Genomic DNA, 14,608 nt, shown 5'->3' on the forward strand with positions numbered 1-14,608 from the left:
ATATATATATACATAAGAAGTTATAACAATTAAATAAGTTCATTGAGGTCCTTCAACTATTAATTTTGCATATTTTTTGTTTAATCATATCAACGCTATATTTTACTCGATCTCAGAGGAATTTAATCACAAATTCACGTACACCACATATGTAAGGCCTTGAACACAAGCTCTCTTCGTTCTGAGCTTATATCCCCGATCAACAGGCTAAAGTGAAGTTGCAAAGAAGCAAATTTTAGTTGGTTGAGGATATATAATAGAACACATTTTAAACAAATGATAAAATTTGCCAGTTTTTATAACATGTTGTGGATGCAATAACAAATCAACATGAGTTTTATGCGCTAAAACCCACTCTAATGTATCATTTTCACAAATAATATTAATGAAAGCAAAATAATTGCTTTCTAAAATATATATTGTCTTTAAGACAAACAAATGGGCAAATATGTAGAAAAAAATGTAGAAATTGTCAGCCTCCATGCTTTGTCCCAGCAGATCTAAAAAAAATATAATAATAATAAGTTTTCTCTTCATCTTTTAAGTTTCATAGGATGTATTATGTAGAAATACAAGCCATTAAAAATAAAAAATGCATTAGAAAATTAATTACTAGATAATTATGAGCTACATCAAGTCAAAGAATAAATATGCAATGTAGGAATTACCATAGTTGAAATCTTCAGGCTAATAATGCTTTAGAAAACTTTATCTGCCATTAAAACAGAAAAAAAAAGACAAAAAAGTCAGTTTAGAAATCAATACCAAAGTTATATGCAGTGTTGTAAAATTGGCTCTTGCCATTAAAGATAATACCAACGCTTTGAGGCTTTAAGAAGACAATATGCTTATCTGGCTTATGCTATTTCAGAGAAATATTATTAAATAGAAAATTTTACATATATACCAAACAACTATTATATATATTTACATATCTAACGCCCAAAGTTTGGGTTCTACACTTAAAATACTTTGGTGCCATAAACTATGCATGAAAATGTATATTTCACTTTTAAAAAGATAAAGACGATCTTTTTGATGTTATTCTAAAAAATATGAGTTCAGGTGAATGAAAACGTGAGAGAAAATTCTTCTATCCCGTAATCCTCAAATTACAACTCCTCTCATTATGGAGAATAAACTCCAGGACAAGCATAATTCCTACAACTATAATTTACCAGAAATACAACAAACAAGCAAGGAAAGAACTATAAAATAGTCAAAGAGAAATAAATGAGGATACATCTAAAGGGGAAACACATATTCCACACTCCCCCTCAAGCTAGGTCATAGATGTTGGAGAGACCCAGCTTGGTGTTCTAATCCATAAAGCTTCCTAGAGGTAGAGATTTGTGAAGATACCGACAACTTGCAGATGAGTAGGAATGTACACAAGTGAATAATGCCTCCATTGATCTTCTCTGAGATAAAATGACTATTAATCTCAATGTGATTGGTCTTATCATGATGTACAAGATTTTTTGTGATGACAACTTGGCTGTCACAAAACATCTTTATGGGATTAACCGTGGAATATCCTTGTTCTTTTAGTAACCTTTGAATACACATTCCTTCACAAATTCTCAAATCAAGTGTCGGTACTCGAATTATGCACTATTCCTAGAGACCATTGTTTGCTTATTGCTCTTCCATATGACAAGATTTCCCCAAACATAAGAACAACACCCAGAGGTGGATCTTCTGTCTGTGAGTTCTTCTGCCCAGCTAGTATCAGTGTAAGGGCCAACTTGGGCCGTTTTTGCGGATTTTACGTTGCAGAACCGGAGAAGTCGAGTTTTGGAACCCTCTTATTTTGAGTGTTTCATTGGTCAGGGGCCGCATCAGGTCGAACATCCAAACAGAAGGGGAAGAGGGCGTTCCACAACTGGAGCTCCGTTGCGTGGTGCCTTCGAAGTCGATGCCTCTTCAGATTTCCGGAAATCCCACTCCCTATCCTGGCATATACCCTCACCATTGTTCTCCTTTGTCACCTGTATCATTAGAGCTGAAACCTGGTTCTGCTCCCCTCTCTCTGTTCGACGTCGTCGATTTCCTGCAACCTTCTAAGTTTTCTCAATTTCGTGTTTTTTTTTTTTTTTTTTTTTTTTTTTTGCAGTTTCTTCCCTGTCTACCTCTATGTTTCTATTTCTTCTGTAAAAAATTTTGTATTCTTAATCTTCACATGTATACATTGATGTTTGATGATCTTATAGCTTGCTCTTTCCCATGCATATGCATAACATCACATATTTATTTGTAATTGATGATTAATATTTCATCTCTATGCTTTTTTTTCTCTTCAAAATATATATAGCAATATGTGTTGTACCTTTTTTTGCATTGATAAACTTCAATTCTTAATTTTAAGACAGCTTATATATTTTTTTAAATTTCTTGAATGTTGTATCAACTTAATTTTTTTTAATTAGAGCAAAGTTGTATTATAATAACATGAAATATAAGCTCAAGATCATCAAACACTTTGAAAGTTTCGCTATATAATTGTGGTGATAGGTGTGTTCAGTACAAGTCCACGAGGCAAGGCTGTTATGGGAGAAGATTTTATTATTGTCCCAGAAACAGGACTCCAACAGATTGCGACTACTTCCATTGAGTTGATGACACTGACGAGGTACCTCCAAACCGTGATCAATCGAGGAGAGATGCATGGATAGATTGTCCCGAAGAGGCTTGCTGATTACCGTTGGTGTCCTCATTATTGTAGTCATTTATTTCAAATAACTAATCCTTTTTTTATGTATTAAAGTATTTTAAACTAAACAGTTATTTTTTTAGCAGCACGACCTCTTTTTGTTATTTGGTTCTGAATATTTTGAAAATCACAATTATTCAATATATTACATATATAAGGGCAAAACAGTTTTTCTTAGGAGAAATAGCAGCAGCATAGCATATCTCCCAAACAGACATCTGCTTCTTTATTAACAGCTTTCTGACAGCTCCTGAAAAGATGTTTCTCTAGAAAACAGCTTTACAATAGCTTATTGAAAAAGCAGTCGCTGTCCCAAACACACCGTAAACCTCTACATCCCTATTGTCAGATTTTTTAAACAATAACCCACTTTCAAGTGTCTTTTTAAGAAAGCTTAATATTATGTACACAATATTCAAATGTCCTTCATTTAAATTGTTATGCCGACAGAGTAAGTGATGTCAGGTCTAATGTGTGACAAGTAGACAAACTTACCCATCAATCTTTGATACTTTTTCCACTGATGTTTTCCCCTCTAACTATAATATTTTGTTGAAATCCAAAGAAGTCTCAGCCAGTTTCACCCTCGTATTCATGTTTCTTTTAATATGTTTGGGATATACTTTCTTTGGGATACCACAATACCCATTTTAAACCTGATCACTTTTATGCTCAGAAAATATCTCATTGCTCTTAGATTATTGATTTCAAATTTAGTAGCAAAAACCTCCATAATCTTTCCAATCTCTTTGTCATCGTCATCTATCAAGCTCATATCATCAGCATAGATGATGAGCATCGCTTTCTTACCTCCTTGTGTATGCTTCATGAACAATACATAATCTGCTTGGTATAAGATCTTCCCATTAGACTTCATAATCTCAACAAACTTGTTAAAACAAGTCATTTGCAGTTGTTTGAGACCATAAAGTGAATATTTTAGCTTACAAACCTGATATTTATTTAAGTGATCTTTCAGCCTTAGCGGAATTTCCATATACATTTTTTCTTCCAGATCTCCATTCAAAAACACATTCTTGATATCAAATCGATGCAGATCACACTCTTTATTAAGAAGAACTCTTACAGTGTTTAATTTAGCCACTGGAGGAATGGTTTCTTGATAATCTATCCCATAAGACTGAGTGAAACATTTGACCACCAATCTAGTCTTGAACATCTCAATGCTCCCATCCACTATGTACTTAACACTGAACACCCATTTGCATCCAACCGGTCTTTTATTTGGAGGAAGCTTTGTAAGGGTTCACGTGCCATTTAGCTTAAGTTTTTAGATCTCTTCTTCAACTGTCTTTTTTCCATACTGGACTTTAATCGACTTGGGTATCTTCACATTGTCAAAATAATATACAAAGGCTTTGTAAGTTGATGATAACTTCCAATATGCAACATATTTCTGGATAGGATAATTTTGTAACTTGTCTGGCTTGTCCACTGGATTCCACTTCCCATGAAATCTAAGATGTGGGTGAATTCAGGCTTGGTCGTGGACAATCTTGTGGTTGCATATTATCTTTATCCTGCTTAGTGGATTTCACTCTCCTTATATACATACGAGGCTCCTTATTTTTAATCTCCAGTTGGATGTTCTCAATTGGAGGATCATGGGAAGCATAATGGTTTGAGAAAGATAATAGGTTGTGATGATTCTAGACAAGTATGAGCATTCATAGTAATGTAGAGCGGAATAGGCTGTGATAACTCCATGTTAGTGTGGGTGTAGAGTGGAGTCTCGAGTCTGATATTCACCTGAACTCTTCCCCTAAATATCAGATTTAGGATTATTTTATATTATTTTTGGATAGAATAATTTGTGTAACTTCCCATAAGCACATACTTATGGATAGAATAATTTGTGTAACTTCCCATAACACTACTATGTCTTCTCCACTGGATTCTACTTCCTTTGGAACCTAAGCTATGGGTGAAATCAAGCTTGGTTGTGGACAAGCTTGTGGTTTCATATTATCTTTATCCTGCTTAGTGGATTTCTTTGTCCTTATATACATACAAAGCTCCTTATTTTTAATCTCCGATTGGATTTTTTCAATTGAAGGATCATGGGAAGTAGGATGGTTAGAGACAAAGAGAATAGGCTGTGATGACTCTATATCAGTATGAGTATTCATAGTAGTGTAGGGAAAATAGGTTGTGATAACTCTAGGTTAGTGTGGGTGTCTAGAGTGGAGTCCCAAGTCTGATATTCACCTGAACTCTTCCCCTGAATATCAGATTTAGAATCATAGGGTTAGTTTTTAAAGAAGATAATATTCATGAAGTTATATTATTTTTCATAATGAGAGAAAAGCACTTGTACCCCTTTTATTTAGAAGCATGCCCTAGAAAGATGCATTTGATATATTTTGAGTGAAATTTTGTGTGGTTTGGTTGGTGAATGTGAACAAAAGAAACACAACTAAATATTTTTAAAATGAAGATTGAATGAGAAGACTGTGGCATAAGGATATTTCCCATCACAATTTCAAATGAGACTTTGAATCCAAGAACCCTACTAGGCATTCTAATAATGAAGTAGGTTGTTGTGAGCACATCTCCCCGGAAACAATTTCGGATAATGTGAGAGAGCATTATAAACCTAAATAGGTCAAGATATATTTGTTCTTTCTCTCAGTTATCTCATTTTGTTGAGGAGTTTCAATACAGGAACTCACATGAATGATATTGTTCTTTGCAATGTAGAATCAAGGATAGAATTAAAGTACTCATTTGCACTATCACTTTTCATAATCTGAGTTTTGCATTGGAACCGAGTAAAAATCATGTTATGGAAGGACTGAAAAATTTATGCAATTTCAAATTTTTCCTTCAAGAGGAATATTCAACAATATCTAGTGTGACCATCAATAAAGGAGATAAACCATTTGCTACATTGATGATTTTTAATTTTGATAGTCCCCAAATATCACTGTGGATAATAAAGAAGAAGGGTTATGAAAGTTTGTATTGTGATAAATGATAGACATGAAGAGTATGTTTAGCCAATTGACATATTTCACACTGATAATATTATGAATTTTTATTAATGAAAAGATGATGATACAACTTTACAACATAATGACAATTAGTATAACCCAAACGACAATGACAGTGAAGACGACACTAGCGTAAGAGAATAACTTTTCTTGAGCAAGTATAGACATTGATGCAATTCAACAGTACCAGTTACCTTCCCTAAATCCATCACCTGAAATTCATAGGAATTAGAGTGAAATTTATTAATGTGGTTCAAATCATGAGTAATTTTGCTACTTGAAAGTGATTTGCAATCCAATTGAGGAACATATAACATAGAAGAGAGTTAAATATTTTTGGAGAATTTCATTTCTCATTTTTCAACAGTCCGGGAGTGAGGTAGCAAGTCTAACAAATTTGGAGCTGGTGAACTTTTGGTAGTTGATGAGAGCATGCATATCTCCAGTCATGCGATTAGAAACACTCGAATCTATTTAGCGATATAGGATATTATACAATGATGTTTCATTTAGCTAGTAGGCTCCTCAGTTTTGCTTGAAAGAAGTTTCTTCAACACTTCTAATTCTTTCTTCATGAAAAGACTAGGTACAACTGGCACTTCAGAAGTGGAAACAACATAAGTCATGCAGTCTTGGTCTTTCCTCCATTGCCCCGGTTTTCCATGTAGTTTTAAGCACTTGTCCTTTGTGTGAACAGGTTGCTTGCAATGTTCACAGCAGGGATGATTCTTCTTTGTTTTTTACTCATTATAAGAGTTGTGTGAATACAAAGCAAAACTTTTGGTGCTAGTTGAATCTACACTTCCTGGTATCATAAGCTTCTTCCCACTTTCGTCTCTCCGAACTACAACAAAGGCTTCCCTAGCGGTAGAGAGAGGCTTCATTCTCATGATTCTTTCCCTGACCTCATCTATGTTCTTGATTAGACCCAATAAGAGCTTGATCATCCTCTTCTTTTCCACTATTGTTTTATACATCATAGCATCTTGAGGACACTTCCATACATATGTATCCTACATATTTAATTGTAATCAGCACATGGATAGCATGTTAAAGTATTGAGTAACACTTAATTTTCATTGTAGGAGTTTTTACAGTTTTGTCTCGATCTTAAACAATTTTACAGTATTTCTGTACTGGAATAAGTCTCATGAGTTACTTCCAAAATCTGTTGTGCTGTCGTGTAAAGTAAGAAAATTTCTCCAACTTTTGTGGTCATAGAATTGATCGACAAAGACATGATCCTAGAACTTCCATGAGTGATGGTTAAGATCAATGAGCTCAGGAACTATGCACTCACTGGAAAGATGTTCCTCTCTTTCATTTTCACAAATGTATATAAACACGAATTATGACCATTCAAGAAAGTTATGACCCTTGAGTTTATGGTTTGTGATAAAGGTAGAGAGTTTCGAGGCTAGTTGGATATAATTCCTGACCTCTCAGTCAAAATTAACATTCGAGGTAAAGCCAGACATCATCATTACGTAAGATCCATACTTTTTCATCAAACCTTTGCACGTTTCAGGTTGGAAAAGAAAAACTGACTAGTTGTTGCTCGTTAGAGGAATTGTCTACAAAAAATATTACAATTGTAGGGGTCAACAAATGAGGGCTTCTGCAAAGACAACGACAGAGGCCTATAAAAGAGTTGTAGATGCATAGATGTAGAGCTTCCCAATTAACTAGCCGACAGTTCCACTATCCACAAACTTGAGAAGAATCAATCTGATCCGATCGCCAACCTGAGTCGATCAGGTAGAGGAAATGACAAGTGTTTGAACCCGGGGAAGGCATTAGTGATTGAACCCAACGGTAGAAACTTTCAAACAGTGAATGACAGAGGAGTTCGAACATAAAGTAGGAATGACAATGGAAATTAGGGTTTTTTCTTTGATGTTGTGAAGGTAAACATTAGAGAAAGAATTCTCTTATTCCTCAATCTTCAAATTACAACTCCTCTCATTATATAGAGAGTAAACTCTAAGACAAACACAATGCTTACATTATAACTTACCAAAGATACAACAAACATATAAGGAAAGAACTACAACATACAATGGAGAAATAAATGAGGATAAATCTAAATAGGAAATACATAATTCTACAATTAAGTGTTAGATATGAAACACGTAAGAATTGTGTGGTATGAATGTAAATGTCCCTTTTGAATAATATAAAATGATAATCATTATATTAGACAAAAAATTAATGTTCAAGCTCCATTTTTGCATCCAAAGTTCAAAAAATGTGGCTTAATAGATTATCTTAAGCCTAAAGATAATTTTATCTTCGCTGCCATCAATTCCATCGTCATTATCATGCTTGCTCACGTCCCCATTAACGGATTTGAAGCCATCAATCTCTTCTTCTATTATCTCGGGCTCATCCCGATCATCCTCAAGACTTACTATTTCAGAACCAGAATTTTTTTCTTCTTCTCTTGATGCTCTTTTCACATCACACCATATCAAACAATCATCATAAAATAACAAAATCATCTTCAACATCTGTTCTCTCTCAAATAAAAAATGTGTCCGCCTCATTGCCAAGCACCTGAAGTCAAAATGCTCGCTCAGACTTGTCTTCGTAATGGCTCCCACATGAGAGGCATGTGAGGAGCTCACACTTCATCAACCTCAAGTGTATATGTGAACCCTTCACCTCCAAATTACCCAAGCAGTAAATAATTTTGCTCCTTACCCAACAAAGAAATGGAGAGTTCTATTCCCCCTTTTTTCAAGGTAAAAAAAAAGTGACACTTTACATACATACCACACAATTCTTAAGTATTTACATATCAAACACCCAAAGGTTAATATTTATACTTATAACACTCTGGTGTCGTAGACCTATGCATGACAAGGTGTATTTCACTTTTAAAAAGGCAATGATTGTGTTATTTTTTTATATGTTAAATTTGAGTGGTATATATTTAATTATGAAGGTTTAGATGTGAGATATGTAAAGACATAAGAATTGTGTGCTATGTAAATGCCCCAAAAAACATTATTTATGCCTTTATTTCCTTTTAATATAAGCATTAACACTACAACAACAACAAAGCCTTAATCCCACTACGTGGGGTCGGCTACATGAATCCTTTTTCTCCATTGTGTCCTATTTAGTATCATATTTTCATTTAGTTCTAGTAACTTAAGATCATTTTCCCAAGTCTTCCTAGATCTACCTCTGCCTTTCTTAACACAAGTCAATCTAAAACATCTACTCTTCTAATCGGATCATCAGATGGTCGACGTCTACTGTGACCAAACCATCTATGACGACTTTCTCTAATTTTGTCCGTCACAGGAGCTACACCAACCCTATCATGGATATATTCATTTCGCATTTTGTCTCTAAGTGTAAAGCCACTCATCCACCTAATCATTCTCACCTCGGCAACACTTAACTTGTTATTATGCTTCTCTTTTAAAGGCCAACATTCAACACCATAGAGCATTACAGGTCTCACCACCGTTTTATAAAATTTTCCTTTCAGTCTAAGCGGTACTTTTCTATCACACAAAAGGCCCGAAGCATTCCTCCACTTCAACCAACCAACTTGAATTCTACTATTAACATCCCCATCTATATCACCATCGCTTTGGACAACGGACCCAAGATATCTAAATCGTTCACACCTTTTAATAATTTGATCACCCAAAGTCACACTTCTGTCACTAGAGCTATTACTACTAAAATTACATTCCATGTATTCAGTTTTAGTTCTACTTAAAACGAAGGCCTTTAGACTCCAATGTAGACCTCCATAATTCAAGTTTTTCCTGGGCTTTTTCGCTCGTTTTATCCACGAGAAGAATATCATCAGCAAAAAGCATACACCAACGTCCATACAACAAGGACCATTATAAGCATTAACACTAAATTTTTAAAATATATACAATAGTAAATTTCCACTGATTAAGTTTCTTCAAACCATTATACTTAAAAAATTTGTTGATTTTTTTTATCAGATGTATCCACAACAATCACACTTCAAAACTTTCAGCACTAAATAGAAGCTATTCAAATTCATGATTGAAGCAGAAATCATATATTTTGTTTTTCTACAATGATGTTTAAAGAAAAACAAGCAGATGCAAGAACAGTTAGTGTTACCATTTGGAAGCCATGTTCGACGAACCGCTTGGCGTATTCTCTGTTCATGCCTTTCCAAGAGTTCATCTAACTTGTGTGATTGATACAATAGCGGCGCTGAGAACTCAACCCGGTCATCTGACTTCTTATAACCCTAAGCAATTGCACAGTATATTTTTGAGAAAGTTATAACTAAGAAATAATTACATACATGCCACTCAATTTCAATGTACTTACATATCTAACATATAAACTTCCAATTCTACATGTATACCACTTTATCTAGACATGAGAAGGTGTATTTCATTTTTTTAAGTTAAAAAAAGTGGTATTTTTGATGTGATATGAAAGATTAAGAAGGTATAAATGTAAAAAATAAAAGTTTAGGGGTTAGATATTTAATCAGTAAAGTGTAAAAATAGTCCATTGATTATTTACATGGGTCGTTTTAGTGCCAAATTAATCCTAGACTCTTTAAATTGAGGTTGAAGTACTCTTCCGTCATATTAAAAGGGTCTGCGGTAAAATTAGCACTTTTATAGCCTTTAGTACTAAAAATAGTCACGAAACTATCTCGACACTTCCCTCATTTATAAAATATACAGGAATTGTGTGGCAAGCATGTAAATGCCCCTGTAAATGAATAGCAAAGGAAGTTGCAAACAGCCCCATACCATATTAGAGGGCTTGGAAGAAATTCCATGCATATTGCAACTCATATCGGTTGAATTATGAGAATGATTGTCTAGTTCTGGATGCCCAAGTTGCACCCATTGGTGCACCATTAAGTTCCTTTCAATCTCACAAGGCTTCTCTACTTTAGAGAATTTGCAGCATCCCTCCTCTCCTTTTGCAATAATATCAAGATTATTTTTTGATTTGAGAACATTTGATGAATCCGGCACTCTTGGAATATCACATTTCGAATTGGATTTACTATGAGATCTAACAGAAGCCTGTTTCTTCGTGCATACAAACCCGATAGAAGCCTCCAAGGACAGGGGAGCCGAAAAGCGATTGTCTGCAGAAAGAACAAATTCTTTCTGCAGCATATCTACAAATAGTCCAGCTTCGTCGTTCACTTTAGCCAAATTTTGTCGTCCCGCATTTTTCTGCGTGTTTTCAGCCTTGAGCCATGGCTCCTGAAAGAACAAAGAGAAATTACAGTGTGGATTATTTTATGGTTTATGGATTACTTTGCTATGCACGAACTAACCTCCAAGCGTGATAATTTACTCGATACACTTGACTTTTGTGATTTGATTGTTCTTGGATGTCTTCTTACAATTTCCAACGGTTCTGGAGAACCACTCAACTTGATCCTGATATAAAAGGCCGCTTATAGTTGAGATTTCCAAACAGACCAGACAATCGGAATGATAAAATGACAGATTTTTTCTTTCAAAACCAAAATAACGATTTTTTAAGGCATATTGGAGGTTATGATGTAAAGAACATTAAAAATCAATATAGAAAAGCAAGCCTAGTAATTCTGCAAATAGTTCATACAGTATCTACAATGTTAAATGTTGTAAGATAGGAAAAAAATACTAAAAGTGAACATTTGAAACTCACTTGAGTGATTCCTCACGATTTTTTGCATCAATCTCCTTATTAGGGGAATATTTGGGCAAACTAGATGGGTCACATGCATAAGGCATTGTTCTAAAATACTGCACAAAAAAAAAATGTCATCAAAGGAAGCTACAAAAGTTATTATAGGATAAAAACATAAGACCAGCGGTAAAATATAATTCAAGTAGTCAATGGAACAAAATCATGCATAAAGGGAGTGGTATCAAAAGTTAAATACCCATACATCAAGAGTTTTGGAACACATTGCACAAAATTAAGAATACAATGCCAAATGATTCACCATGTCAATATGAAATTGTTCAACAATGTTAGAATACAAATCAAATGTTGAATTAATTACAAACCGTTAAGCCTGTATTTTGTTCTAAATGATTTCACAAAATTAAACTACCCTCAAATACATAGTTTTCCACATAGGCTGGTGATGATCATTAAAATGATATTCCTGCATAAATATGGCCAAGGGATATTACTTCAGCAATGGTCTTCTTAAGTAGAAGAAAAAGTAGAGAAGAATAAGATTATGCAAACAAGAACACAAGTCAATCCTAAAAAGGGGCATTTACATGCATACAACCCAATTCCTATGTATTTACATATCTAACACCTAAACTTTACTTTTTACATTCATACCACCCAAAACTTCTTATCACTTCAAAAATACCACCATTTTTTCTTTTAAAAAATGAAATACACCATTTCATGCATAAGTAAGGCAGCATTTAAGTAAAAATTGAAGTATAGATGTTAGATATGCAAATTCATAAAAATTGAGTGGTATGTATGTAGATCTTCCTAAATTAAATATAGACATGAACAGAGAAGTAAAGAAACGTGAGATAATCACCTCAGATGAAAGAGCAGATGTGGCTGTGCCCCTTTTTTGAGGCTCAATGGATAGAAAAGTTTCCAGCAATTTATACGCATTTTCGGGTAAAAATCTAAATGTCTCTTGAAGGCAACTTGGATAAGTTTGTTGAGGTTTAAAAAGTGTCTCATGAGCCAACCTGGATTTCCTCCAATATTCATCTGAAGGTGAGCCGCAGAGCTTAAATATCTTATGTATTTGCTCAACCTGGAAAAGAGTAAATGTAGAATTCATCCCAACATTGAAATGAAAAAAAAAAAGTTTCTCAAACAATTCCTTGACACTTTTTCTTAAATTTTCAACTGGTAAATGATGGTAATAACTGGAAACTAAAAAAGGTAACTTTTTTAGCACAAAAAGATGCACTGCTCTTCGTCTAAAAATATTCCCCCTCGATTACTTGGCCATTGTTAGCTGATGTTTATTTATATAATGTTCGATGTTATTTAGAAATCAAGCTTCATGAATCTTTATAAAGAATATGAAAATTATTTAAAAATCAAGCTTTATTAATTTCATAATTATTTTACAGATCATCAAGCATGTCTAAAATATGAATGACTAGTCGCAAAGAAAAGCACACTTTAAAGTCTAAATACAACAATGTATTTCTCCAAACAAAACAGTCAAAAACATTCTAAATTTCATCAAAAGCATAAATTTTTAATTCAAAACATTTGAAAATCTCCATATCTACTTTTAAACCACAATAATTTTCTCTAGACATCAAAGCCATCAAAATAATTTTATGAATTCCGTTTATGATCAACTGGCCTTAAAATTTTTAACATGCACACCTCTAATTTTAATCATGTTAAGAAGAACTAAATGTTTTCATCTTGCATTTAAAAGTCAGAATATAGAAATCTAAATAAGTAGAAGATGTGATTCAGGTCCCTGAAGATGAAAAGACCGCCCCATACAGGGCAGAGTACTATGCTTCTAGATGAATTGAGAAACTTTTTCATTCAATTTAATTTGACTTTCTCTTGGATATGAAATGCCCAATTAACAACATTAAGATTGTTCATCATAGTCCCTAAGTTGAAAAGTACTAGAATGTTCTGCATAAGCAGACAAGCATAACATCCTAATAGAAGCCTTAGTGAAATGAATAGTTCATTAATATTATGTTCCAGGATTGCTGAAATTAAACGAATTATTTTAGCATCTATGATACAATATTTTAAATAATTTCAATTGCTTTTGTTTTTAAACAGGGGCTTTAACATACATACCACACAATTCTTATGTATTTACGCATCTAACACCTAAACATTCATATTTACATGCATACCACTCAAATCTTAATATCACATCAAAATACCACTACCATCACCTCTTTAAAAGTGAAACACACCTTTTCATGCATATGTTTATGATACCGAGGTGTGATAAATGTAAATATAAAAAATTTGGGTGTTAGATATGCAAATAAATAAGAATTATGTAGTATTAATGTAAATTTCCTTTTTAAAAAATAGACTTGTAGTACTTTAAGTGAGAGGAATTTAAGCCGTCCATTTTTATATCAAGTTTGACCAGTCAAAATTTTATAAAACCCAACAAAAGAAGAAATCAAATTGTTCTTCTAAGTACAGATTACATTAATGATCATTATCTTAAATTTAAAAACACTAAAATCAAAATGTGGTTGTGTGAAGGATAAAACTTGTCCATATAGAAGGAAACTAATCTATTCATGTATATATATTCAATCTCATTATTTTATATTGATTAAAAAAAATCATTTCTACTATAAATACTTGAACCAAAAGTAGACCACTAAGATTGATACCTCAGTCATTCCTTGCAAGACAGGTTTTTTGAGAAAGAGCTCCGCAAATACACAACCTACACTCCACAAATCAACTGTTGGTTCATATTCCGTTGCACCCAATAGGAGTTCAGGAGGACGATACCAAAGAGTTACAACACGGCTAGTAAGTTGTTGTCTACTAGAAGGATTAAAGAAGTTTGATAAGCCAAAATCAGCAATTTTTAGAATTCCCTCGTTGTTGACAAGAAGATTTGCACACTTGATATCCCTATGAATAATGCTACGCGAGTGGCAATGTTCAAGGCCAGACAATAGCTGCTGCATGTAGCACTTCACCTGAAAAATATAAAGGTCCTTTTACATACATAACACCTAATACCTATCTATTTTCATATCTAACACCTAACTTTTGCTTTTTATATTTATAACACCCAAATCTTTCACATCACATAAAAAACCACTGTTTTAATAGGTAAGGTGGCGCGCGCGCGCGCGCTCACATACACACACACACATATATATATGTATATATATAT

The 14,608-nt window shown here is 33.7% G+C and overlaps 1 protein-coding gene across 1 annotated transcript in view; it reads right to left on the bottom strand.

Moving 5' to 3' along the window:
* Positions 1 to 268: 268 nt before the first annotated feature.
* Positions 269 to 14,608, bottom strand: part of LOC110023350 (probable serine/threonine-protein kinase At1g54610) — a 17,488-nt gene continuing 3,148 nt past the window's right edge. Inside the window, exons 3-10 of the mRNA XM_020722719.1 lie at positions 14,091 to 14,408; positions 12,272 to 12,499; positions 11,404 to 11,501; positions 11,045 to 11,150; positions 10,503 to 10,970; positions 9,850 to 9,982; positions 669 to 712; positions 269 to 500 (exon numbers count right to left, since the gene is read on the bottom strand). Coding sequence (XP_020578378.1) covers positions 699 to 712; positions 9,850 to 9,982; positions 10,503 to 10,970; positions 11,045 to 11,150; positions 11,404 to 11,501; positions 12,272 to 12,499; positions 14,091 to 14,408 — 1,365 coding nt within the window. The 3' untranslated portion in view covers positions 269 to 500; positions 669 to 698. The remainder of the gene's footprint in view (positions 501 to 668; positions 713 to 9,849; positions 9,983 to 10,502; positions 10,971 to 11,044; positions 11,151 to 11,403; positions 11,502 to 12,271; positions 12,500 to 14,090; positions 14,409 to 14,608) is intronic.

This window comes from Phalaenopsis equestris, unplaced genomic scaffold (genome assembly GCF_001263595.1).
Source record: "Phalaenopsis equestris unplaced genomic scaffold, ASM126359v1 Scaffold000224, whole genome shotgun sequence".
Taxonomy (NCBI): domain Eukaryota; kingdom Viridiplantae; phylum Streptophyta; class Magnoliopsida; order Asparagales; family Orchidaceae; genus Phalaenopsis; species Phalaenopsis equestris.